Source organism: Lepidothrix coronata, unplaced genomic scaffold, assembly GCF_001604755.1.
Source record: "Lepidothrix coronata isolate B3197 unplaced genomic scaffold, Lepidothrix_coronata-1.0 Scaffold229, whole genome shotgun sequence".
NCBI classification, from domain to species: Eukaryota; Metazoa; Chordata; class Aves; order Passeriformes; family Pipridae; genus Lepidothrix; species Lepidothrix coronata.
The window spans coordinates 1,157,962-1,184,345 of NW_016690409.1; the positions used below are offsets into that span (position 1 = coordinate 1,157,962).

At 52.9% G+C, this 26,384-nt stretch overlaps 1 protein-coding gene across 1 annotated transcript in view; it reads right to left on the bottom strand.

Moving 5' to 3' along the window:
* Nucleotides 1-304: 304 nt before the first annotated feature.
* LOC108506739 (acid-sensing ion channel 2) overlaps nucleotides 305-26,384 on the bottom strand; it is a gene marked incomplete at its 5' end in the record, with an annotated part of 63,758 nt that continues 37,678 nt past the window's right edge. The window contains 9 exons of the mRNA XM_017834073.1: nucleotides 305-599; nucleotides 1,000-1,171; nucleotides 1,358-1,426; nucleotides 3,856-3,935; nucleotides 5,869-5,960; nucleotides 6,870-7,023; nucleotides 7,515-7,571; nucleotides 8,445-8,595; nucleotides 19,600-19,727. Of these exons, the coding sequence (XP_017689562.1) occupies nucleotides 1,070-1,171; nucleotides 1,358-1,426; nucleotides 3,856-3,935; nucleotides 5,869-5,960; nucleotides 6,870-7,023; nucleotides 7,515-7,571; nucleotides 8,445-8,595; nucleotides 19,600-19,727 (833 nt within the window). The remainder of the gene's footprint in view (nucleotides 600-999; nucleotides 1,172-1,357; nucleotides 1,427-3,855; nucleotides 3,936-5,868; nucleotides 5,961-6,869; nucleotides 7,024-7,514; nucleotides 7,572-8,444; nucleotides 8,596-19,599; nucleotides 19,728-26,384) is intronic.

Here is a 26,384-nt window from a genome sequence, read left to right on the forward strand (position 1 = left end):
GCTGGAAGGGGAAAAGGGCTGAGGAATGGGATGAGCTCCCACAATGGGCTTGTCCTGGTGCTGAGACTGCGCCAGGGGCTCCAGCTTCGAGGGTGTGTGGGGGGGGCAAGGCAGACATGACACAGCCTGGCCATTTCCACAAGACCAGCTTTAATATCAGTCATGAGAACGAGGAGAAAGCACAGAATCCATTAACGGGAAAGGTAATGAAAAAAAATAATTAAAAAAAATATAAAACCAAAAAAAATAATTAAAATAAACTAAAATAAAGCCCTCCCCCCCCCGCCCCGTGCCCACCCACCACACACGGACTATCCAGGCACTGCAGACGGAGGAGCAGGACACAGCAGATCCACCGGGAGCCCCCGCTCCGGCCCCTCTCCAGGGATGCTCACCTTGGGGTGACGGTGGTGGCCCGGCCTGGGGAGGCCTGGCTTAGCTTAAGATTCATCACAGACTGACACGAAGGACAAGAACGTAAGAAGAATCCGAGAGCTGCGACTTTTTGTTTCTTTATTCTAATTTTCAGCCTACGACGTTAGTAATGGTGATTTCAGGGGATGGCTGGGCCATTTCCTTCTGGTAGTGAAAATCAGAGACTGCAAAGAGGAACAGAGCTTATAAAGACAGATAGGAATATGCTGCCATAAAAAGACCTGGCATGCAAGTGCTTTGTACATTTGGCAGTTTGTGGGGATGGCGGGGCTTCGCTTTTGGGTTTGGTGGTGGTGGTGGTGGTCTCTGCTTGGTACAGTTCAAAAATGAGCTGCTGCCTTCACATCTTGAAGACAAACCCCCCCACACAGAGGAAAGGACAACACGAGTCAAGTCCAAGGCGCCTCTCGCTTGGTTTTGGCAGAGTATATATATAATATATATATTTATATTATTTTAATGCATAGCGGTTTCTTCCTTTTTTTTTTTTTTTTTTTTAAATTTTTATTTATTTATTTTTATTTTTTTTTTTTATTATTATTTTTTTTTTCCCCCGTTGCAAACCTGAGCTGGGTCCCTGCTTTCCTGTGCAGTTTTCCTTCCTTGGGTGTTGGCCCTGTGGAGCAGTCCAGTGTCAGCAGGCGATCTCCTCCAGCGTTCCCAGCGTGGCCTGGAGCGGCACGTTCACAGTGTGGCTGATGGTTTCCGAATGGTTTGGCATGGGATCACAAGTGCTCTGCGGATGGGACAGCAGGGGACAGGGTTATCCCAGGGCTGCTGGATGCTCCCTGGCCCTCCCCGACCGCCGGCTCCTTCCTCAGGCCGAGCCATGGCAGCGTCAATCCTCTGGGAAACAACCGGAGCGTCCGCACGGAGCCGAGCGCGGGGGGGTCTCCTCTTGCCTCCCAGGGGGGCTCCTTACCACGTTTTCATCATGGCTCCCCTCCTCTTCCTCCTTCCCAAGTAGGTCTAATAATTTCTCCTTGATCAGCTGCGGAAAGAGGGAGGTTGGGTTACGGTGGGAAGGACGGGCAGGAGATCTGCGCTGGCCTCATCCAACGGCTCCGAGGGCACAGGGAACAGGATGGGTTTGGGGGATACTCTGCAAAGGATATGCAGAAGGAGACAGGGAGATGCTCCAAAGGCTGGAGCCTCTCAGCTCTGGAGCCAGGCTGGGAGAGCTGGGGGGGTTCACCTGGAGAAGAGAAGGATCCAGGGAGACCCCAGAACCCCTTCCAGGGCCTAAAGGGGCTCCAGGAGAGCTGGAGAGGGACTGGGGACAAGGGATGGAGGGACAGGACACAGGGAATGGCTTCCCACTGCCAGAGGGCAGGGATAGATGGGATACTGAGAAGAAACTCCTTCCTGTGAGGGTGGGGAGGCCAGAGGTTGCCCAGAGAAGCTGTGGCTGCCCCTGGATCCCTGGAAGTGTCCAAGGCCAGGTTGGACGGGGCTTTGAGCAACCTGGGCTGGTGGAAGGTGTCCCTGCCCATGGCAGGGGGTGGCACTGGATGATCCTTAATGTCCCTTCCAACTCAAACCATTTGTGATTCCATGTTAAAGCCACTCCACGTGTCAAAACTGAATTCTTCACGTGGGAAAAAAAACCCAACCAACCCAAACTCCATTTTTGAAATCCATCTGGGGCTTTGTTGAAAGCTCCCAGCTCCCTGAGCTCCTTTTCCCTTCACAGCCACTTTATTTCCCTGGCAGCTGCTGCTGAGAAGGAAATTTCAAGGGAGATCCCAGAAAGGTTGAAAAGTGAGTGTTTTTCTGGAAAACTTCCACTGGGGGAAAAGAGAAAAAAAACCCAAGAAGCAAGCTAAAAACATGAAAAACTGGGTCAGTTCCTAAGGAAGGGAGGTGGATGCTGGCTGGTATTCAGGGCTGCTGGGGGGAATTCAGGACCTCCAGGAGCCCAGGAACACGACTCTGCCCCGGGGCAGGACCACGAGGAGGGTTTTTCCAAGTGAATGATACAAAAAAAGCATCTTTAGGGTCAATATTTCACCCACCTTTGGCTAATCCACCAGAAAAATAAGCTGTAGCTGTTTGCTGGAAATCTCAAGAGTTTCCAAATGCTTTGGCTGAAAATGGTTTTCAGTCTGCTTTTGAAACCCCCTCTTTGGGAAGCCCTGAGCAGATCAACTGTGTAAAATAGGCATTTTTAAGACATTTTTATTCTTTTTCTCCCTGTCTGGTGTGGGTGAAACGTCTGTGCCAGGTGAGCATGAAGATGCCCCACGTAGGGAACAGCCAGGTTGAACCTGCTGGTGCATCCCCAGGTGGGCAGAGGGAGCCTCTCCAAGGGGCCAGGATGAGTCTTGGGCCGTGTTTGCCCAAAAAAGAAGAACAAAAGAAAAAAAAAATAGCAAAAGGAAACCATTTGACAAGTTTATAAGCAGATGTCAAATAAAGCAGTAAAACAGAGAAGAAAAATCCAAACTTTGCAAGGTTTCTTATTAACTTCTTATGGAAAAAAAAAAAAAAAAAAACAAGAAAGCTGGGAGTAGGGGATTTTAATGAAATATTTGTGCATTCAGCTGAGCTACAAACTGAGGCACAGGGTTTTTTTTGCCATTATGAGCTTTATGCTTGTAATTTTCAATATATTTCAATGCTGAATTACACTGCCAAGTGCTGAGAGCTGCCCACAAGGGGCTGGGAGGGGGAGGGACTGCCTTAAGAAATAAAGTCAGCATCCCAACTTTAATAACATTAAGGGGTTTTTCAAGATGTCCCAGGGAGCTCACAGCTGCAATATCCCCTGGGATTAAAAATCCCTGGTCCCATCATGGTACAGGACAAGGACAGGGCTATGGGAGAGCTGGACTGGGCAGGTGTGAGATATTGGATATGTGGGGGCAAGGCCCCAAATCCCTTGCTCTGAAACTCCCAGAGAACAAGAATATGAGCTGAATTAGGAGGAAAAATTTTCCAGGCACAAGGACAAAGGATCCTGAGTTGGGATGTACCAAATTTGCTGGGAACTTTTCTCCATAAGTGTTTGCAGCCTCCTTGTATGGCTTTAAACTGAAAGAGAGTAGGTTTAGATGGGATATGGGGAGCAAATCCTTTCCTGGGAGGCCCTGGTACAGGTTGCCCAGAGAAGCTGTGGCTGCCCCTGGATCCCTGGAAGTGTCCAAGGCCAGGCTGGATGGGGCTTGGAGCAACCTGGGCTGGTGGAAGGTGTCCCTGCCCATGGCAGGGGGTGGCACTGGGTGGGCCCAACCCAACCCAGGAACCTCCTCACCACACTTCACACTCACAACCCACTACTGTAGAGCCTTAATTATATGCTATTATTAATTAAAACTGATAATCCACGTGGGCAAACGGGGCATGGAGGCTCCAGCCTGGCACCAAGGCTGGCAAGCCCAGACCCTTCCAAGGACTCAGTTGGCAGGACAAGGGCCTTACCTCGTATATATAATCGAAGAGCTCTAGGATGGTGAGGATGCTAGCACCGATAAACAGCCCCATCTGGCCTCCAATGTCACCTAGGAGAGACAACAACACTCCCAGAGCCTGTGACCACGGACCACAAGGAACCTCCCTTTAGCCAAGTGAACCCCAGCTGGTCCCCACCTTCCCCTGCCATGGGGGCCTTTCCTTGCAAAACGAGGAGGGGGCTCCTGGAAACACCACCCAGGGAAACACCACCCAGGGAAACACCACCCAGGGGTGTCAGCTGGGGCTAAACAAGGTTGGACTGGATGATCTTGGAGGTCTTTCAATGATTCCACAAGGGGAAAGCACGCCCGTGTCTCTCTTCCGTGTCCTGCCCCGATTCAGAAAGGCTATCAGCATCCTTCTTGCCTTAGGGAAAGGTACTCCCACCTCCTTTAATCCCGAAGCCGTGGTGCTGCCACCCCTAAAAGAGTGGGGAAATGCACCCCCAGAAAGCCCAGCAGCTCCAAGGCCATGAACAGCATCCCAGGAAGGACCTCGTTGGCCACCAAAGCACTTTTCTCCTGCTAACGAGGCCATCAGCTGGGAGCCTAACGAGGATGCAGTGCCACACACTGGCATCCAAGGAAGCCATCTGCCAGTCAGACAGCAGGCTTCATCCCAGGAATCCCAACACCCAATTCCCAAACTGGGCAGGGGAAGGAGGAAGATGCTGGAGCAGAATTAGGTTATGTCCCCAGAGCCCCCCAAAAAACCCAAACCTGCCAAAGGGAGGAAAGGGAGGCGGCCTGGGTTTTTTTAGGGAAGCATCTCAAGGCTTGTGCTTGAGTCCCCCAGGGCTGGGGAGGAGGAACCACGGGGAAAGGAGGCTTCCAGGAATGTGCTGGGAAGACAAGTGCTGACATGAGCTGTGCTGCTCTGCCAAACCGTGGCTTCAGGGAGGACAAATCCCATGGATTTTGCTCCAAAACACCCATGGATCAGCTGCAGCCCAGAGCAAAGGCACCCGTGGGTGGAGGGGTGAAGGGACCTTTGCTGGGGGGGGTCCATGAGACAGAGAGGAAAGAGGGAGAGAAGAGTTTGGGGGCAAAATGCTGGTTCCACAGGGGCTGAGGGCTGTGGGAAGAGGAGGCTCTGCCCAAAGCCCCGGTGCCCTGGCAAGGAGGGTCATGTGAGGTCCTACAAGTTAAGAGGTTTGTGTCAAAGAGGCTTCATCACCAGCCTCCTCATCCTCACTGGAACCCACAGCAGGGGCAGGAGGGCTCACACCACGTCCATTTGGCAGGGCCATGTGTGCAGGGGGGGCACCCCATGGGGCACTGCTTCCCTCAGTGTCCCCATCCTGGGGTGTCCAGAACCCAGGATGAACTTTCTAAGGTGCTGATCACTCCCTGCACTCCAGGGATCCAGGGATTTGGGATGGCACACAGGGAGGCTGCAAGGTTGAGTGTGGGCACAGACCATACTTGCTTCTCCTGACTGAACACCCCCAAACCCAGCGGGACCCAAGGACCCAAACCTGTACCTGGCACCCACAAAGCCTCAGTTTGAGGCTGAGCAACCCAACGTCTCCTCCACCTCCTCCATCAGGCAAAGGCAAAGAGGGGTCTGGCTGGCCTGGCTGGGAAGGAGGATGGATTTGGAGCAGGGAAGAGGTGATGGGTAGATGGTTTTGAGCTGCTCTTCTCCACACACTGCCCTTCCAGCATATGGGGGGCACCACAGAGAGCACCCAGCGCCTGCTCAGCCCGGGATTCCCAAATAATGGGGTGCTGGGAGCAAGCAGGGATGAAGATGGAGCAGCTCTTCATGGACACAGACTGGATGTGGTCCCTGGGACATTCCTGGGATGGCTTGATGGTGAAAGGGAAGTAAGAGATGGGGTTGAAAGTGTGCTGGCAAGGAAGGTGTTGGGACCGTGCTGGGATTTTCCATGAGCTGTGCACCCACTCGGAGCATCCGTCTGTCCCACACACACATGGACTCCCACAGGCTCCAAACTGCCCCCTGACCCCCCCTTACCAAGTAAGGCTGCCACTTCATAGGCTTTCTTCTGCTCAATTGTCTCGTAGTTGAGTGCTTCAAAAAATATGTCCAGCACAAGAATATTCTCTCTGTGGAAAGAAGAAAACAGCATCAGCCCAGCAGCCACCAGTGCTTTGGGATAAGGGAAAAAAATGGGACTTTGGGGCTTTATTCCTCTCCCTGTCCTGATTGTTTCTCTCTCTGGGACCCTCAGCAACCCACAGCACCTGGACCTCATGCAGACCAAGACCACAGGGTACCATCAGGGCTCTGGAAGCCTCAGGAGAGCTGGAAAATTTTCCCCCGAGATATTTCAGGATCTGAGCTCTGGATCTCACTTTGCTGATAACTCTTTACTTTAATGACAATTCCTCCCTGTGAGGGTGGGGAGGCCCTGGCACAGGCTGCCCAGAGAAGCTGTGGCTGCCCCTGGATCCCTGGAATGTCCAAGGCCAGGTTGGACGGGGCTTGGAGCAACCTGGGCTAGTGGAAGGTGTCCCTGCCCATGGCAGGGACTGGCACTGGATGGGCTTTAAAGTCCCTTCCAACCCAAACCAATCTGGGATTCTTTGATTCCATGATAACAGCAAGAATCCAAAGGATATGGAATAACATGGAATAACTCTCACTGCCTACACAAGGCAATGAAGTGCCCAGGACTGGAAGAAGTCCAAGTTCTCAGCCCAGAGTTCAGCAGAGAGCAGCCATACCTCCAACAGGGCCAGCAAGTCTGGCCTTCCCTGTCAAAGGAAGAGGAGTTTTTGCACTTTTTTTGGTGGGAATGGGCTTTGCTCACGAGGACAAGCCTAGGGAAGGAACACAGATCGTCTGGAGACACGTCTACTAAGAAGAAAGAGACCTACACCTCATTTCTTTCAGGGTTTGTCCCTTCTCCTCCCTGTGTTAGGGATGGATCAGCCAGGGCTGGTTTGAGCTAATGGGGCTTTACAGACACTTCCCCCATAAAGCAAAGGAGATCAGTTTTGGGCAACACTCACGAGATGTATTTTTCTGACTTATTGAACTTCTTCTCCAGGTACTTGGCCGAGGTCTTGCTGGGGATCTTGACCATGGAGAGCTCTTTGTTGTACCTGGTCAGGTTGCAGGGTGTCCTGCAGATGCAGTAGTTGCTGTCCTTCTCAGCAAGCAAACCTGCAGAAGGTCACAGGGTTACATCTCATGGAGTTAGGGGCAGGGAGCAGATGTGGGAGCAGAGGTTGTTATGCTCTGCTCCAGAGGTCACTCCTGGGCATTTCTCTCCCAGTTCATCCCACTTCTCACCATCTTGGAGAGAGGCCTTTTGCTGGAGGCTACACCAGCATCTGCTTGGGGAACTAAATCCAGACTTTAAATGGGTCCCTTGATCTCAACCCCAAACCTAGAGGTGCTCCCAGGGTGCCCATGATCCCAAGGGTTTTGTGCTGATGGAGCCCCACGCCCCAGGTAGGACCAGGAGTAAGTTTATCCCAGGGTGCACCCAGACCTTCCCAAAAAGTTGGGTCTCATCAAAACCCCTCTCTGAGTTGCAGCTGCTCCAGATCCCCCCCGGTGCTGCCAGCCAGGAGGATCCAGGAGGATCCAGGATGCTGGAAGTGCCTCCAGCTGGGGCACCCGTGGCACCAGGGATCCCTCGTGGTACTCACCGAGCGCGGGCTCCGCGCACTCCTTGTACTGCTCCGGGGTACAGAAGGGAGCATCCCCTGCAGGGAAAGGACATGTCCATCACATGGGGACCACCAGGCTCTCCCTGGGGACACAGGGACCTCTCCCTTTAGCCAAGTGACCCTAGCTGGTCTCCACCTCTGCCTGCCACTGCGAAACGAGGAGGGGGCTGCTGGAAACACCACCCAGGGGGTGTCAACTGGGGCTAAATAATTAATAAAATAATTAATAAAAACTTGGTGCTAATAACACCAGGGTCATGGATTCAATCCCCTCCATGGGCCATTCACTCAAGAGTTGGACTCGATGATCCTTGTGAGTCCCTTCTGACTCAGAATATTCCACGACTCTGGAAATAAGGTTGGACTTGATGATCTTGGAGGTCTCTTCCAACCTTAATGATTCTACAAGAGGAAATCAAACCCAAGTCCCTCTGCCACGCCTTGTCCCCCTTTCAGGACATTCCAACAAGGCTACTGGCATCCATCTTTCCTTAGGGAAAGGTATTCCCACCTCCTTTAACCCGAGCTCCTGCTGAATCATGGAATCATAGAATCAGCTGGGTTGGAAGGGACCTCTGAGATCATCAAGTCCAACCCTTGATCCAACCCCGCCGTGGTTCCCAGCCCATGGCACTGATGCCACATCCAGTCTGTCCTTAAACACCTCCAGGGACGGAGAATCCACCCCTTCCCTGGGCAGCCCATTCCAATGGCTGAGCACCCTCTCTGGAAAGAAATTCTTCCTAATCTCCAACCTAAACCTCCCCTGGCACAGCATATTCTGAGCTGGAAGGGACCTACGAGGATCATCGAGTGAATGGTCCCTACAGGGACCAAACCCACAACCTGGGCATTATTTGCACCGTGTTCTACCCAATCTCTGGGGGTGTGCCAGCCCCCAGCACTGACCTGGCATGTGGACCATTTTGCAGTTGCAGTTCTCCACGATGTAGCGGGTCTCGCAGTCGATCCTGCAGGCCGTGATGCTGTAAACGGGAAAGAAGTCTAAGCCCATTTCCGACGAGCGACATTCACCCCAAGGCGGAGGCAGGTACGTCAGCTGCAAGACAGGGAGGAGGAGGGGTGTCAGGGGGCACCGGGGACCCGGGCTGGGCTTGTGTGGCCAGCTTTTGGTGGCAGAGAGGGAGCTACAGGGGTGGCTGCTGTGAGAAGCTGCAGGAAGCTTCCCCCGTGTCCAACTGACCCAAGGCCAGCCGGCTGCAGGACGGACACGCCTCTGGCCAAGGCTGAGGCAACTGAGCCAATCCCTCCCAACTGAGGGATAACACACTTAAGAAGGAAAAAAGAAATGTTATTGCACAGATGTGGTTGCAGCCAGAGTAGAGTGAGAATCTGTGAGGGGAACAGCTCTGCAGACACCAAGGTCAGAGAAGCAGGGGCAGGAGGTGCTCCAGGCTCTGGAGCTGAGATTCCCCTGCAGCCCCTAGTGAAGACCCTGCTGAGGCAGCTGTGCCCCTGCAGCCCAGGGAGGACCATGGGGGTGCAGAGATGCACCTGCAGCCTGTGGAGGAGCCCACGCTGCAGCAGGTGGATGCCTGAAGGAGGCTGTGAACTGTGGGAAGCCTGTGCTGGAGCAGGGAAAGGACTCTGGCTCCTGTCCCTGAGCAGTGGCCGAACAAGGTGGGATGAACTGACCGTGTCCCCCATTCCAGTCTCTCTGCGCCGCTGGCGCGGAGGAGGCAGAGCCCGGGAGGGAGGGAGGGGTGGGGGAAGGTGTTTTTAGGATTTATTTTACTCCTCATTATGCCCCTCTGATTGTGTTGCTGATAAATGGAATTACTATCCCCCAGCTGAGTGTTTTGCCCATGACGGCAATCGCTGAGTGATCTCTCCCTGTCCTTAACTCAGGAACCTTTCCCTGTATTTTCTCTCCCCTGTCCAGCTGGGAAGGGCAGTGACAGAGCAGTTTTGGTGGGTGTCTGACATCCAACCAAAGCCAACCCACCACAGGACCAGCAGCGAGCAGTGGGCACGGCAACTCCCTCCTCTTGCCCCAGGGGAGCCCCCAGAGCACAGTTTTATGGTGTTTTTAAGGAGGGGACCGAGCAAGGGAAGGCCACAGCAGGACTTTGGCCAAGTGAGGATCTTTAGCAAGCTCTGCTGCAGAAGAAGCCTCCAAACCTCAGTGCTCCCCACAGAGGGATGGCTGTGCCCAGCGTGGTGCTGCCATGGGAGGTGGTGCAGGGCAGCACTTTGCTGCCTCCTCAGAGAAGGCAGAGAAGTCAATCATGGCCCTTTCCAAACACCCACTCTCCCCGTGGACCCATATCCACAGTATCCACTCTCCTGGCACCCCATGAAGATGGGGAACGTGTCCTCCTCTCCCTCATTTGCCCACCACCTCAGAAGTTGCTGTGCTCTGGGCCAGTGCAATGCAAACCCTCTGCTGTTACTGCTTTATTTAAAACCACAAAGATACCACAAAACCTCCACAAAATCCCCCCCAGAAACCTTCACTAGGAGTCCAGAACATGCAGGAGGAAAAACAGTCTCTCTCTGGCCAATCTACCTTGTTCCTCTCCCGTCTGCAGCCTGGTAGCAGTCTCTGTTTCTCTTTATCTTTGCTCAATTCTCTGCACTCCTCTTGCTGGAGAGCAGAAAATAGCATCCCCCAGCCCTCCCTTGTGTTTGAAAGCAGAGGCCAATTTGCTGTGCTTTGCTCCAAACACGGAACGTTTTGTGCTGGCAAGGCACGTTGGCAGAACAAAAACATTCCTCCGGCAAATGTAGTAACATTAATCACGTCCTAAAATAAATAAGTAAACATATGTTGATGGACTGTGAGCCCGGGACCTGTGGCAAGGATTGGGTTGGTTTCTCCTGGAGATGTGTGGGAAAGGGAGGATAAAAGAGATGGTCCATGAAGAGGGGGCAGATCCTGCCGGATAAATAACAACCCCAGGAATCCTTCAGGCTGAGATAACTGTGACAAATCCATCATGGGGGGAGCTGTTGGAGCCCTCCTTGAGACCTCCAGTGGGAGCAGAGCTCCGGGTCTCCAAAGCACCTGGGAGAAGATGTTCACCAGCCTGTGGTGCTGGTAAAGCTTCTCCTTTGACTTAGGAACCACCCAGGTGTTAAAAAAACAGAATGGACTTAAATTGCAGCCAGGAAGAGGAAGATGAGATGTTGGGATGGACACATCCCATGGTGAGGACAGCAGGGGATGGGGACAGTCTGCCTTGGAGCAGCACAACACCTGGAAGCTACAGGAGAGTCTGGGGAAGATCCCAGGCTTCTGAGGGTGATCTTGCCCTGTGGGGCTGGACAAGCTCCCAGCTCAGCCAAGCCAAAGTAATTCCTTCTCTAAGGACAATTCTGCCCTGAACAGTTCCCATCCAGGAATCCAGAGTGGTTTGCTAATTCCAGCACTTTTGTTGCTGTGCCTATGGGCACTGTTCTGGTTCCCAGTTCCTAACAGAGCACAGAACCATGGAATGGTTTGGGTTGGAAGGGACCTTAAGGACCACCCAGCCCCACCCCCTGCCATGAGCAGGGACACCTTCCACTAGCCCAGGTTGCTCCAGGCCCCGTCCAACCTGGCCTTGGACACTTCCAGGGATGGGGCCTCATTCCTCAAGTGCCAATGAGACAGAAAACTCTGCAGTTGATGTTCAGCCCCAGCAGATCTGCAAGGGCTGCTCAGCACCTCTAGCCCCTGGTCAGGATGCTGGTCAGGCCAGGGCTGGTATTGGCCCATGGGCTGCTGGATGAGGGACATGAGAGTCTGGAGAAAAGGAGGCTCAGGGGGGACCTTATTTCCTTATTTCCCTCTTCAACTCCCTGACAGGAGGGTGAGGCCAGGGGGAATCGGGCTCTGCTCCCAGGGAACAAGGGACAGGAGGAGAGGAAACAGCCTCAGGTTGTGCCAGGGAAGGTTCAGGTTGGATATCAGGGAAAATTTCTTCACTGAAAGAGTGGCCTGGCACTGACCAGGCTGCCCAAGGAGAGGGGGGGTCACCAGCCTTGAAGTGTTCAAAAAACAAGCGGCAGTTTGTGATATGTGGGGTTTTTTTAGTGGGAATGGCTGGGATTCTGTCAGAGGCTGATGATCTTGGAGGTCTTATTCCCACGATTCTGTTCTATGATTCTATGATTCCATGACTCTATGATTCTGTTCTATGTTTCTGTGAGCTCTGGCATTCCCAAAATCTGCTGCTCAAGCTGCTTTGAGAAGCAACAGCAACCAGGAGCTACTCAGCTGTCGGGAGCAACACGCGCCCGTCTCCGCTCGGCAGGTCCCGTCTGAGGAGCAGCCAACAGCCCTGTCAGGTGTGAGGATGCAGCAGGTGACGTGGGATCCCATCTGCAGGGACCAGCTGGGGCATTAAAGCAAAAAAGGAAACCAATCCCTAGAAATTCACCCTCCGAGAAACACGCCTGGCTCCGAACGAGACCGTTCCGAGAGTCGGCAAAGCAGCACCTTGGAACGAAACCACCCCGAGAGTGTTTGTGACAATAGCAGAGGGTTGGCTGAAGGGATCTCTTCTCATTTGCTTTACACTTGTGATATAAAGGAGCACCAGATGCCATCGTTTAGTCATCGGCGGCGCAGAAAGGGGCCCATATGTTGCACGTTGTGTGATAAAGGAGAATAAATAACCGTGGGCTCAGATGGTATCAGCTCCTTTCCAAGCACAGCCACACACACAAATCTTTTAAGCCCTTTAAATTCTGTTCTGAGTGTCGGTGACGGGCTCAGCACAGGATGGAGGGGGGGCAGAGACTGAGCTTCCACAAGTCCTCCCTCAGCCAGTGAATAAGGGACCTCACTGGAGGGAAAAAACACCTCAGTAGGGATGGGAATCTGCAGGGAATAGGGGAGCCCCATCTCCTACATCATGCCTCAACATCTAGAGGTAGTTTCTTCTCAGGAAAGCTCCCTTTGCCTTCTCTAGGTGGTTTTGATGAACAGACATCAATGTACCAAGTCCTTGATGTGTCAACTCCTGTCCTGACCTTTTATTTCCAGTTGTCTTTGAAGGCAGCTGCTCAGTTCCTCTCTGTGTTTGGAGCCACAGCAGCAGCACCCTCAGGTAGCACTGACTGCCAGGAACCCTCTGAAATGCTCTTACCCTTCAAAAATCACAGAGTGGTTTGGGTTGAGAGGGACCTCAAAGCCCATCCAGTGCCACCCCCTGCCACGGGCAGGGACACCTTCCACCAGCCCAGGTTGCTCCAAGCCCCGTCCAACCTGGCCTTGGACACTTCCAGGGATCCAGGGGCAGCCACAGCTTCTCTGGGCAACCTGTGCCAGGGCCTCCCCACCCTCACAGCCACCAAAAGGTAAAAAACCCACATAAAAGCAGCAGGCAAGGCAGGGGTGAAGGCAGCAGGGACAGTTCCTGCCCTCAGCTCCTGCAGGATCTAATTCTGCTCGGCTGCCATGGCAGCTTTCCAAGGGCACCTGCCCCTCCCCAGCACTGTGCTGGCTCATGCTCACAGAAACCCAGGCTCAGCCTCTAATTGAGGCTGACAGACCCACGTCCTCGCACTTTTGCAATCGTTAAGTCATTAATTAATGAATTAAATGCTTTTTAAACCCCCCTGATCCCGGCTCTCAGGGATTCCGAAAATCGGTTACGAACCTGCCGAGAGGAAAAGGAACAAATTGGCTCGTCTCCTCGAGAGCAGGATGGATCCTGCTCGCCTGAAACGCAAGGAAAAGAGGAGATGCTCTTGGCAAAGGTGGAGGGGAAGCAGATCAGGGTGAGGGGGGGTGATCAGCACAGCTCTGCCCCTTCCCTGGCCACGCTGCTGCCCTTGGCACGCTGCTCCTGGCACGGGGCCTCCTGGGAGCTGCCAGCATCTGTCTGCAGCCACAGAGCTCTGTCTGCAGCCACAGAGCTCTTCTCTTCAATTAATTTTAAGTGCTATCTCTGTTTTTTTTCTGCATGTTTAGTTTTATCTAATAGAGAAACGTGCGGAAATGAAGCGGAGATTTCCCAGCACAAGGCCGGGGCAGTTTTATGGAATTCCAGAATATCCCAAACTGGGAGGGACCCACAAGGATCATCCAGCCCAACTCCTGGCCTGGCACAGACACCCCAACAATCCCACCCTGTCCCTGAGAGTGTTGTCCAAACACTCCTGGAGCTCTGGCAGCCTTGGGGAGCCCTGAGGAGCCTTTTCAGTGCCCGACCACCCTCTGGAGGAAAAACCTTTCCCTGCTCCGTTTGCAGCTGGGCTGTGCCATGAATCCAGCCTTGGGGACGTATCCAGCATCAACTCTGCTCCACTCAGCCCCTCTCCTGCCTCCTCCACATGTGGGTCCCCACCTGACCCTCAGGAGGGATTCCAGCCCCTCCCTGAACATCCCAAACCGCCGATGGGGAGCATTTGCTCCAAATGAAATAATAACCAGGAAGCTCCGTTCTTTAATGAGACATCAAACATCATCAACTTAATAGAATTCCAATCCCAGGCAGCTTTAGCACTTGTAAAATGAGAAACCCAGTGCACACATGGCTCGCTGGCACCGGCTCCCAGTTAATGATGCTGGAAGTTCCCTATTTACCATCTCCCTTTGCCAGTGTTCCTTCCCATTTGCTCTCTTCACACAAGCACTACAGAATTGACTTTTAAGGACAAGAGCTTAACCCTTCCAGGACCTGGAAGCTCCCCCTGGAAGCTCCCCCTGAGCAGAGCTCGGGGATGTTGCACAGCCCACGGGTTCCTGGGTGCTGGAGGTGATTGGACACCAGAAGGAAAATGAGACTTTGGAGTTCCAGGATGCTCTGGGTCCCTGTTTCTTTGGAAATCCTTTTGCAAATCAAACAGCAATACTGAAACCTCCTGCAGAGCCACAAAAAAGGCAAGGGCAGACCTGGAATGGTCTGGGTTGGGAGGAACCTTGAGGATCATCCAGTGCCACCCCCTGCCATGGGCAGGGACACCTTCCACTAGCCCAGGTTGTCCAACCTGGCCTTGGACATTCCAGGGATCCAGGGGCAGCCACAGCTTCTCTGGGCAACCTGTGCCAGGGCCTCCCCACCCTGGTACCCTCTTATAACACAGAAATTGAGTTATTTAATTGCTCCTCATTTTCCAATCCCACTGCCTAAGCCCTGAGTGGAAACAGGGGCTTCTGAGCAATCACTGCCAGACCTGAGTCCCATTTTCCTGCCTCTGTAATTACACTTTGGATGCTGCAGTTCCTGGTAGCTGCTGCTCTCTGTCCCATGCAAGCGTTACGAGGGGATGAGTCTCCAAGGCCCACTAGAGCCCTATTAAACGATATTGCTCCATCTTTCCAACCTGTTGCTTAATTGAAGCCTCTTAAATTTTTACTGCCAAGTTGGCAGAAATTGCCATTTTCAGCGCGCTTTTCATCTCCCCTTAATGTGCTGTGCCCGTGGCGTGGCCGGGAGCAGCTGCTTGGGGAAGAACCATTATCTGATCCCAGCCCCTCTGGGAGAGGTTTGGGAGATGCCCCCGAGATGCAGCTGCAAAAACCAGCCAGGGAAAGGGGAGCCAAAGGCAGCAGGAGTTTATTTTTCCCCGTGGGATCAGCCCTTAAAAATGTAATTTCCAGTGTGTCCATCCAGGCCTCGGTGCCGTGGTCTGGTGCAGGGCATGGGGGGATGCTGCAGCCTCCCCAAGCACAACAGAAGGTCTGGAGAGGGTTGTTACAACACCAGGCTGGCCCAAAAGAGCCAGGAAAGCAGGGAAAACTGAGGGGGATCCCTCCAAAGTGAGGAGCAGTGGGAACTGAAGGGCACTGCCCTGCTCTGGGGGATCCTGCCCTCCCTTGGGACCCGACTGGAGGGTGAGGGCACAGCGTGTCCTGTGCCAGCTTCTGCACAGCTCCCATTCATGAGCAAACAACCCTCATTCATTAGTCTCAGCAATTGCCATGGAAACACGCCCCTGCATCCCGGAGCATCCCTGGCTCTGAGGCACAACAGGGACCACGGCTGAGACAGGGACTGTGGCCAGCTCACCCCAGGAGAAAGGGTGTGAACCCCCCAGACCAGCAGCTCTGGGCTCACACGCCCATGGAAACCACTGCAGCTCCTTTCCCTTGGCAGTCAGACACAGCCACAACCTGGAGGCTAAGCCAGGGAGGGGGTTCTCCACCCTCCTCCATCCAGACACTCTTGTTTTAATTGTGATCATCCATCATGTGCTGCCTTCTGAGTCATTTAGGGAGCTCAGTCCTGGCTCCCCCCAGACTTTAGTGTCAGATTTCAGAGAATCCCAGAATGATTTGGGTTTGAAGGGACCTTAAAGCCCATCCAGTGCCACCCCTTGCCATGGGCAGGGACACCTTCCACCAGCCCAGGTTGCTCCAAGCCCCCTCCAACCTGGCCTTGGACACTTCCAGGGATCCAGGGGCAGCCACAGCTTCTCCGGGCAACCTGTGCCAGGGACTCACTTTCCCCAGTGAATAATTTCTTTCTAATATCCAATCTAAACCTACTTCCTTGTCCTGTCACTACATACCCTTGTAAACAGTCTTTTTCCATGTTTCTTTAGGCTTCCTTCAGGTCCTGGAAAGCCACAATCAGGTCACCCCAAATCTTTTTCTTCTCCAGGCTGAACGATCCCAGTTCTCTCACAGCCAGAAAACATGTTCCCCTCGGCCACGAGCCCACAGCAAACGAACAGCCTGGCCTAAATAACCCAACCACCACATTTTGTGGAGAAAACCTCCCGCTGGCATTGCCTTTTTGCAGGATTGCTTTGGCTGACTCAGCACTCCCAAGCCCAGACACGTGGGAAGCCCCTCTCAGGACGCTCTTAGTGCAGCTCAGCACAACGTCGTCGTTCCTGCTCCCAAAAACTGGGAAATGTGTCTTAAAAAGCCTCTCTCTGCAGGAATCAAGAGGGCTCAGCCACTGCAGGAGGAGGAGAAAAGCTGATTTGGTTCCTTTTTTTTTTTTTTTCAGACTGGCAGCTAATTTTAAAGGGAGATTTAATGGGATCACGCACCAGCCCAGCCCCAGAGCTGGCTCTGACAAGGGGCTTTGGGAAAGCTCTGGGTATAAAGAGCCAGGATTTATCACCCTGGGACCAAGATGCAAAGCCCTTGCTTGGTGCTAAGCAGCTGCACACCTGGAAAGGCAGGAAATCAGGAAGCAAAGCCCGGAAAATACTCTTATTTCCAGCCTGGGATGGGGATCCAAAGGGTAGATTTGAGGAATAGTCAGAAATAAAGCCATGAACCTCTAACCCAGCCCTGAACAACCCCCTGCACCTTAAAGTCTGTCTGGCACAGCTCCCACATCACACCAAGGCAAGTCTGCCCCAATCCACACCTATATTTTATTGCTGGAAATAGTGCTTATAACTAACAGAGGCTCCTCTGAGCTGGGAGATGGGAAACGACCTTCTCTTTATCTTTATTTCTGTTCTTTTCCAGCTGGAGGATCATTCCTTTTATGTTTCACGGCGTAAAAGACACGTTTTAGGAGCCCAATAACTGGCTGGACTTGGTCCCCAGGGTGAGGTTCATGGGCTTTTCCATCTTTTGCTCTGGCTTATTGAAGGAGCAGCCTGTCCCAGGTGTTGAGATTTAGAGGGGAAAACCAGACTAAATCAGGGGTTTGAATAAAAGATGTGCACTGAGAGCCTCAGAAGGTGGGTGATGGCCCTGAGGGGTAATTAGAGGAGATAGTTTACCTTGTAATGGTTGTAATTAGGCTAAAAAATGACTTCATGGAGAGGAGGGATTAGGGTAGGCAGCAATGCCTGGGGAGCTGAATATGAAGATCCCTCCAGCTCTCCTGGGGAAAGGCTTTGGAGCCCTCAGTACAATTAAATCAGTTCCAGAACCCCTGACTCCAAGCAGGAATGTGCCCTTCCCTCTCCCAGCATCAAAACTCTGGCAAAACCTGCAGAAGAAGGGACACACTTGAGCTAAAAGTCCCTCTAAATTGTTTTTCTTGTTATCTTCTACATCCCCCCTGCCTGGAAGAAGGGATTTGGGGAGGGATGGGTTTTTTTCTCCTCTCAGGTTCTGTCCTCCTGATAAGAATTCTAATTTTTTAGCAGAAATAACAGAATAGTTCCATGCTGGCAATGGGGTGGGGAAGATTTACAGCAGCTGTCTTAAAGCCTCCAGCATTTACCTTATTTCTCTCTCAACACAAAGTCCTTGAGATCCTTCCTGCAGGCTCCAGCTCCCAGCCACGCTCCCAAATCCTGCTGAAACCGGGATGTTTAAGGAAGACAAATCTTTCCAATTACTGCTGGAACTGCCAGGTGGGTTTGACTCGAGGAGCTGCTGCCAAAACTCTTTGAGCACCAGGAGATTGCCCAGCACTACAACCCCCCTGCCCAGCCCTGTGTGCTGATGGGCAGTGCCCTCATCCATCACCAGCCTTGGCATCTCCCCTGCTGGCCTCTCTCCAGAGCTAAAGGGTCTCACTGAGGGGCTGCTGCTTCTGCTGGAGCTGTTTTTTACAGCTGAAAAACACTCTCATGCCGAGGAAGGAAATGCAAGATCCCAGTGGAATTCCCTGCTCCGACAGTGACTTCCTCCCTCACCTTTGTTGACTCATTTGTCACCCCTGGGGTAACCCAGTGCCTGCCAGGTTCTGGTGTGGGAAGAGCTACACCTGGCAGTTTTAGGGAATTTAGGGAATTTTATCTGGCCCCTAATCCCAGGGCTGTATCCAGAACATCCCACTCTGCACTGAGTACACCCACAGCACCTCCAGGCACAGGGATGACCCAGCACACTCATTCCCTGGCTGCTCTGGGAGGTGACCAAGATGCCAGAGGAGATGGATAAGGCATTCCATGGTGCTAATTAATCATTATTCCACCCTTCCAGGTCCTTTGCCTCACAGTTTGCCCCACGGAAGCAATGCCAAAGGCTGCCGGGTCCCCCGGGGCAGCTCCCCCTCTGGAGCCAGGTGAGGACCCTGGGGATGCATGGAAGGGCTTGTGCCAAGGGAATGGCTGGGAAAAATGCCCCCAATGGGCTTCCCAACCCATTTCTGCTTTGGACTCCAGTAGCTGCTGCCTCAGCCCCCGAAGAACCCTTTGCCTCGCTGTTACTCGGGTGTTACACTCCCAAACAGCGCCCTGAGTGGTAATAAAGCTGCTCCTTTCCTCCAGACTTCCCGCCAGATCTACAAATCCACAACTCTCAGCTTTAATTGAGAAGTTTCCACCTGGCACTCGCCCACGTGGAGCCCAAACCACCCCGATCTCCTGGATGATGACACACAAGTGAGTCGTAAGGAAGGGGAGCAGAGCTGCATCCAGGAACTGCGGCACCTCCAGGTGTGTCCTGGTACCTGGTGGCCATGGAGAGAGGCCTGAATGATAAATCTGGTGGTTCACCTGCACCTTGCCTTGCTCTGAGCTGGAGTGAACAACTGCAGCCCTGATCCCCACGGAGGTTTAATGAGAGCAAACCCTCCAACAGCTCGTGTTCGCTTCCCTGCGCTTGATTTACGTCTCATTTGAGGGCGGATGCAGGAGGAGCAGGGAGGAAAACGAGAGAGGCATTGAGGCAGGGGGGCTGCAATGAAAGCACTGGGGGGAAAACCTATTCCACTGGCCAGCTTCCCATATGCTTAATGAGGATTTGGGTTTAATGCTGCCACGTCACATCACATCCATCGCCGCCACGCTGATGTGTCACCGCCGGGGCTCGGGGAGGGCGAAGCATCCTGAGCATCCCAGCACAGCTGATCATAAATAACGTGGCTATTTCCGTGTCACCTGAAAGGGTTTCACGCTGCTCCACGTCAGGAAACGCTCTCCTCTTTTCTCTTTTGGCATCCCTGTGGTGTGAGAGCTTTTTGGCAAAGAGCTCGGCGGGTTGGACGGGACCCAGCGCACGGAGCGGCTGAGGGAAATTACAGGGGATGAGGTCCCTTCTGGGGCTGAAATGACAGGGATTGAGGGCAATGCACTGCAAGTAATGCTGGAAAAGCTGCTCTCCTCCCAGCCAGTTTTGGAAGCAAAGCACAAAAGCAGCTGTTTGTGCTGAAGACGCCTCTCAAAGGGCGTCGGTGCACAGGAACAACCTCTCGTGTGGAACCACCGCAAGGATCTTGGCGTGGAAATGAAATTCAGGACTTACCCTTTGCTCCTGGGTGGCCACAAAGGTCTGGAATCCAGGGGCCACCCCAAAGCCCAGCTCCTGGACAAAGGGTGGCTCGGACTGGCTGTGGATCTGGACTTTGACTCCAGCCTCGAATGTCGTCTCCTCTGGAAGAAGAAGAAGAAGAAGAAGGGGGAGGTTAACGGGCTGTGGCGGGTGGGACAGTGTCCACCTGCATGGAAAATGGTATCTGGTAAATCCAGGATGCTCCAGAGCAGCAGATGAGCAGTTGGGAATGCTTCACCTGCCTCATCAGACTTCTGGGCACGGAGGAAGGGAAGGCAGCAGCAGGGTTTGCTGTGAGCAGAGCACACCTGGGCCTGAGCCCAAATCACCTCTGCTGCCAGCTGGGACCAAGAACATCTCCAGGCTCCTGGTCCTTACACGCTGCTTATCCCAAGGGCTCACGTTCCCTGAACACTCAGGGTTTCTCCAGCTTGGTCTGAATTTGCAAACTAGAGGAAACAGGAGGTGGCATCTCATTTCGAGCTGGTATTTGGTTATGGAACATATTCCAGCATCACTAAACCAAATAAACTCCTCCTCCCCCCAAACAGAGACATTCCTGCTCTCCAGAAGGTCTCCAATGCTGAGAGCACGGGTGCAACCTGTCTCTGCTGCCTCAGCCCTGACACAGCCTGATAATTCAGGTCATTAAATAACCTCCCAAATGTGCTAAATCCAAAGGAGCTGAAGTTGCTCCAAGCTGGACAAAGCCTCTGGCAGCACTTGGGCTCAGACACATCAGAGTTCCAGCTGAGGGGAGGTTTCCACATCCCAAATCTACACTGACCAGTGACTCCAGTCAGTCCCCCTCTTCCACTAGAGCTAAAACCAGCTCAAAAGAGACTTTCTGAAGCAGAATTAATGGGATGCAAATCAGCACTTTGGGCTCCTCTGACCACACAGGCAGAGCTGGGACATGTAACCCTTCTCCTTTTAGTGCTGCTGCTACGGACTCACATCCCAACAAACCTGAGGGAACACATGGGACTAAGGGGGGGGGGCTGATCTGCAAAGGAAGTTGTTAACAATGCATAATTTGGCCTAAAATCCGAGTTACCCACTCTGTGAATCCATGCTGGTGGCCAGCAATGCCACCTCCACAGCTAAAGAGCTTCTGTTTAAAGATGAATCATTCTTTACTTTCTTACTATTCCTTAGTGTTTTGCTACTATTTTCATTTCAATTTTTAACAGCGCTGTATGAAACCCTAAACAGGCCTGGTACAAACTGGCACCAAGGAATCAGAACCACGGAGCTGCTGCAAAGACATGCAGGACACAAGAGCAGAGGACACCAGGCCATGGGATGATAGAGGGGAGAACAAGGTGGTACTGGATGACATGAGGTTTCCAGATCTCAGGAACTCATCACTGGAGAGGATGTCACTCTGCTGCCTCAGTCAGGCAGCAAAGGGATCTGCTGCCTTCTCCCAAGAGAATCTTCCTCATAGGATCACAGAAGCACAGGATGGTTTAGGTTGGAAAGGACCTCAAAGATCATCTCATTCCCAACCCCCTGCCATGGGCAGGGACACCTTCCACCAGCCCAGGTTGCTCCAAGCCCCTCCAACCTGGCCTTGGACACTTGCAGGGATCCAGGAGCAGCCACAACTTCTCTGGGCAACCTGTGCCAGGGCCTCCCCACCCTCCCAGCCCAAAATTCCTTCCCAATATTCCACCCAAGCTCCCTCACTCTCTGACCCTGTGTTTGTCCCCACAGGAAGGTCCCTTTTGGGGGTTTCCTCCCTGCCAACCCCTCCCAGTGCTGCCCCTCCAAAACACCCCTGCCCTGAGGGTCCAGGCCAGCTTCCCCCAAAATCTTTGGGGATGCAGAACACCCCCATCCAACCTCATCTTTGCTCAACATCTCCCTGGGCTCTGCAGCTGCCCAACCCCCGGGTGAGCACAGACCACAATGGGCTCAAACCCTCTCCCAAGCACCCCCAGCTCGCCCAATTTCAATTCCAATCCTCTTATTCCCCATTCCTACCAATCCTATCCTGGTGTTGATCCACTTCCAGCACTCGGGAGGAAATTCCATATGGTCCCCTCAGTAATTACCTGGCAAGTGGGACGAGAAAGCTCCAATTTAGTCTCATTTGTTGGGCAACGGGACTTGTTTTGGAGAAACGTTTTCCATCCAAGCCTGTTCTGCCCATTTCTGCACCTGCCCTGGGTCTGTTCATCTCTGACTTAATTCCATGAATTCCCCACCACCAGGTGCTATTATTCCCCACGACCTGGACCGTGTGTCCAGGTCCATCCATGGGTTAAATCCCTGTAAATCCATCTCAACCAAACAAAATTACAACCTGCAGGGATCCAGAAGAGACTTAAAAGCCACAGGGTTTGTGATTTTAAACAGGAAATCCTGGCATGGAGCCAGTTGCACCCGTGGAAGGGGAGGGGAAGGTGTTTTCTACACCACAGAAGAAACTCTGGGTTTAAAACACACACAGTTATTAGTTTTCATCAGCGATCATAACAAGGAGAACAAAACAAACAGCTTTTTTTTTTTTTTTTAGAAGAGCTGCCAAAACCCAGGCAGAACTCATTGTTTTTCCTGCATGACACACAGGAGAGGATGAAACCATAAACATGAAACCGGCTTTGAAAAACTGTTGCTTCCCCTAAAAAAATTCATTTTCTACAAAATAGCTGTTTTCCACTAAAAAGCCCAACTATGACCCCCTGTGATGAAATCTGCCCAGATCAGGACTCATGAGATGCACCAGAAATGTTTCCAAGCTCTGACCTGGGGCTAAGGAGCATTAGTGGGGGTGAAATATTTGCTGCAAGTGTAAGAAAAGGAAGGTCTCACGGGACCCAGAAGCACAAGAAAATCTGATTTGGGTGTCTTTAGCTCCTAAATAAATATCCCTGTGCAGAGTAAACCCCCAAAAGGCTCAGGGGCAAACCCTGCCTGTCATCCTGAGCCTGGAGAGGTGCAACCAGGGGTGAGAATGTCCCTGGAGACACGTGCCAGGCACGGTTTTGCTAATTTTGACAGTTTTAGCATCGTTTTGAATGGCTCCTCCTGGAGCCCCGGGGCTGAGCACCAGCCCACGCCGCCACTGCTCTTTCCTTCAGCCCATTTCTTGTAATCACCCATCAGCGTGGCGAAAAATAACCCTGAGAACCCTTTGATTGGCTCAGATGGCAGAGAAACTAAAAATAAATTCCAATCACTCGGGGGCTGGTTTGTACCTGAAGAGTTTTTAACCTGATTTTGTCACGGTGGGAAGCCCCAACCACAGACCTTCATTCACGTCCAGTCCCACTCCTGGAAATTCAGTTTTCAGTCTGTCCCAGGTTGGGAACAGAGCAAAAGCTCCTCGATGGCTGCATTTTTCAATACATTAACCCCCATTACTGTGCACAGGGCAGCATTTCCCAACAAATCCCAGGCTGCTCTTTTCAACTGAAGGATTAGAGCAGCGTTAATTAAATTGGGGATTAATCCAGCATCTGCTTCAAACTGGCTGCAGAGTATTATACGGAGCAGAAAGCTCAGCTTTCTATTCCTGGTGGCTTTTCCATGACTTTTGTCGGGGTTTTCTGCTTGGAGCATCCCTTGAAAAATCTTAACAAAGCTCCAGCTGACTGTGCACTCGGGTGCAGGGGACAAAGTTCATCTGTGAACATGCAAGAAGCTGCAATTAAAATCACAAGTGCTGCCAAGGGCCCAGAGCTTCCCTCTCCCCCTGCCTTGTTATGTCCAAAAGGATCCACTTCTCCCTGGCAATTAACAATCTGAAGCTGTTCTTGGCACTCATTTATCGGGAAATGAAGATCCAACCTGAGTCATGGGCTGTTTCTGGCTGGAGTTGTCTCCCCCCAGCTCTGCTGGCAGCACTGGCAGCTCCATGGAACATGGTCCTGCTTGGAGAAAGGCAAAGCAGGTGCCACATGGCTCCATCTGAGTAAGGGAGATGGTATTTTCTCTGCTGATTCACGTTGTGACTGGGTCAGAGGGTGGCCTGAAGGTTTATTATGGGTAATGAACCTTCTCCTGCAAAGAGCTGGGAAGTTTGGGTTCTGCCCACTCTTGTTGTCCTCGGCCTCAGTTTCCCCACCTGTAAAATGGGAGCAAAGTCCTGCTTGACTCACTGGGCTGGAAGAGTCATTGAGGCCTCTTGCACAGCCTGCAAAGGGCACCCAACCCCTCCAAGGTGCCCAGCCAGGGGACAGACAGTGCCCTCCAGGGGCTCAGGCAGCACCAGGTGCCACATCTGGAGGGAAACACAGATGTTCACCCCTGTGCCAGCCCCATCACACCCATGAAGGGTCTGTTGAGGCCGCTGTTCCTTGTCTCCCTTGGGAAGGAAGGCCCTGGGAATGGGGGGTTGCCGTGGCAGCACAGACACGCCAGGAGATGTGGAGGTTCAGCTCTGGTTTTACAGCATCCTTGGCTCAGGATTGTCATGGAAACAACAGCAGCAGAGCCAGAGCTCCCCCACTTCCCTCACCAGCCCCCCAGGGAGGGCTGGAATTCCTGGGACAGGGTCGAGCACCCCGAGCTGAGTTGTGCAAACCTCCCTGTTCCCACCGACCCAGGGAATCCCAAAATCCCTCCCATCCAGCCCAGCACGTGGGATCCTGACTGTGTGTCCTCAGACAACCCCCCAGGGGCTGTGCCTGGAGCTCAGCACCCCCTGAGCACGCTGGGCTCATCACACCAGTGAGCAGCCAGGACCTGCAGGGAGCAGAGGATGTGCCTCGTGGTCCCAGGCTTGGGGGGAGGACTCACCTGCTCCTTCAATCCCACTGTATCCATGCAGAAATCTTAAAACAAACCCCTAGCAGTCACATTTTTTCCGAGATGAAGATTTACAGATGGGGGAAAAAGGAAAAAATCAAATTGCCATGGAAACGTAGCTGGGAGAAAGCAGGACCTGCAAGGCTAAACAGGGAGTTAGGAAGAAACCAGTTTAACACCAGCAAAACCAGCTTCACTCCCCTGTGTGTGCTCTCATTCCCATGGGAAGGGTGTGTTTTACTTCACTTGAAGTGATCTGGTAACAGGGTGAAGGGAAGCTGAAATCAGACTGTTCCCAAGGCGCTTTGGGAGGTCGGATCCCAGCTGAGGATCCCTGCAGCTTTCCCAGTTGGAAACCAGTCGCTCCAGATCTGTCCTGTGGGTGCTGCTGTTCCCAGGTTGTGCTCTGGGAGCAGCCAGAGACAAGGAATTCCCCCGTGGATGAAAATGAGGTGTCTGCCACCAGAATTTCCCCAGGGATGGAAATGAGGTGTCTGCCACCGGAGTTTCCCCAGGGATGGAAAGGAGATGTCCACCCCTGGCTCTGGCAGCTGCCAGGGAAAAGGTGGTGTGTCCCACTTGGATACAGCAGGAATGGGAATCCCAGTGGGGCTGTGCAGGGTGTGTGTGAGCCCAGCCCAGCTGCTCACTTGTATTTTAGGGAACAAATTTAGCCTGGAAAAAGGTGGCTCAGGGGGAATCTTCTCGCTCTCCCCCTGACAGGAGGGGGGAGCTGGGGGGGGTCGGGCTCTGCTCCCAGGGAACAAGGGACAGGAGGAGAGGGAACAGCCTCCAGCTGTGCCAGGGGAGGGTCAGGTTGGATATCAGGGAAAATTTCTCCACTGAAAGGGTTGTCAAACCCTGGAACAGGACGCCCAGGGCGGTGGAGTCACCGTTCCTGGAAGTGCTGAGAACACTTCTGAGAACACAGTGCAGAGGTGGGAGCTGAGGACAGGCTTTAGTGGTGAACAGGGTGGTGCAGAATTAGAAGCCAGACCTGATGATCTTAGAGGGCTTTTCCAGCCTTAATGATTCCACGACAACAAATCAAACACACGAAAGTCACCACGAGAGGGTGGCCAGGGGAGCAGGGATCCTGTCACAGTCTCGTCCATCTGGCCAAGCTCCAGAGGGTCCAGCTGCTCCTGAGCACGTGGCAGGGCCAGTGCTGGCCCGAGGGAATGGGGACAAGTTGATGTTGGAGAAGAGTCTCCCTTGCAGAAGAGGGGGAAAGCTCCTGGTGGCTTTCCAGCAGGTGTGAGTGGCATTTGGGGTGGCTGTGACAGGATGGAAAACCTTATAATCCAAAGGTTATACAGAGACCACCCAGCCCCTGAATCCTGAGGACAGGTCCCTCAAATATGTCCCCTTTGTGCTGGGACCCCAAAGGCAGGACAGCACCTCCAAGCTGTTCCCCTTTCCAACCTCTGAGTGCACCAAGGAATGTTGTCTCCTCTCCTTCCAGGCTCTTGTGGGTGCTGTGGGGACAGCCCTGGGGTCTCTGCTGCCCCTGGAGGGCTCCCTGCTGCTGACAGCACCAACACAGGCTCCAGGCAAGGCCTGTGCCCAGCTCTGGACACTTAAATTTCCTTCCAGGCTTCTCCTGAGAGATTCACCCCATCCCAGGGAGATGCTACAGCAAGAGGAGTCACGTTCGAGGTGTTGTGATTTCCCTCCACTGAGTCAAAGCAACTCCTTCATCTCCTCAAACAGCTCCAACAGGACCAGATAAACACACCTGAGACCCAGTGGGAAATTCAGGCAAGGAAACAATCCAGGTAACCAGCCTCTCTCTCCCCAAACCCTTCCCCATGGCTGGGAATTCAAACCTTGCTGCTTTAAGGCACAACCAGCAACAGGGGCTTCATGTTCCACTGGTCCTTGGAATAATCACAGTGGGCAAAATGAGGGCAGGGAACAGGTTCCTGCTGGACCAGCTCCTCTCTCTTGGAGGTGGGAAATGATGTGAGATATCCCAAACCTCACCCAAGGACAAGGTC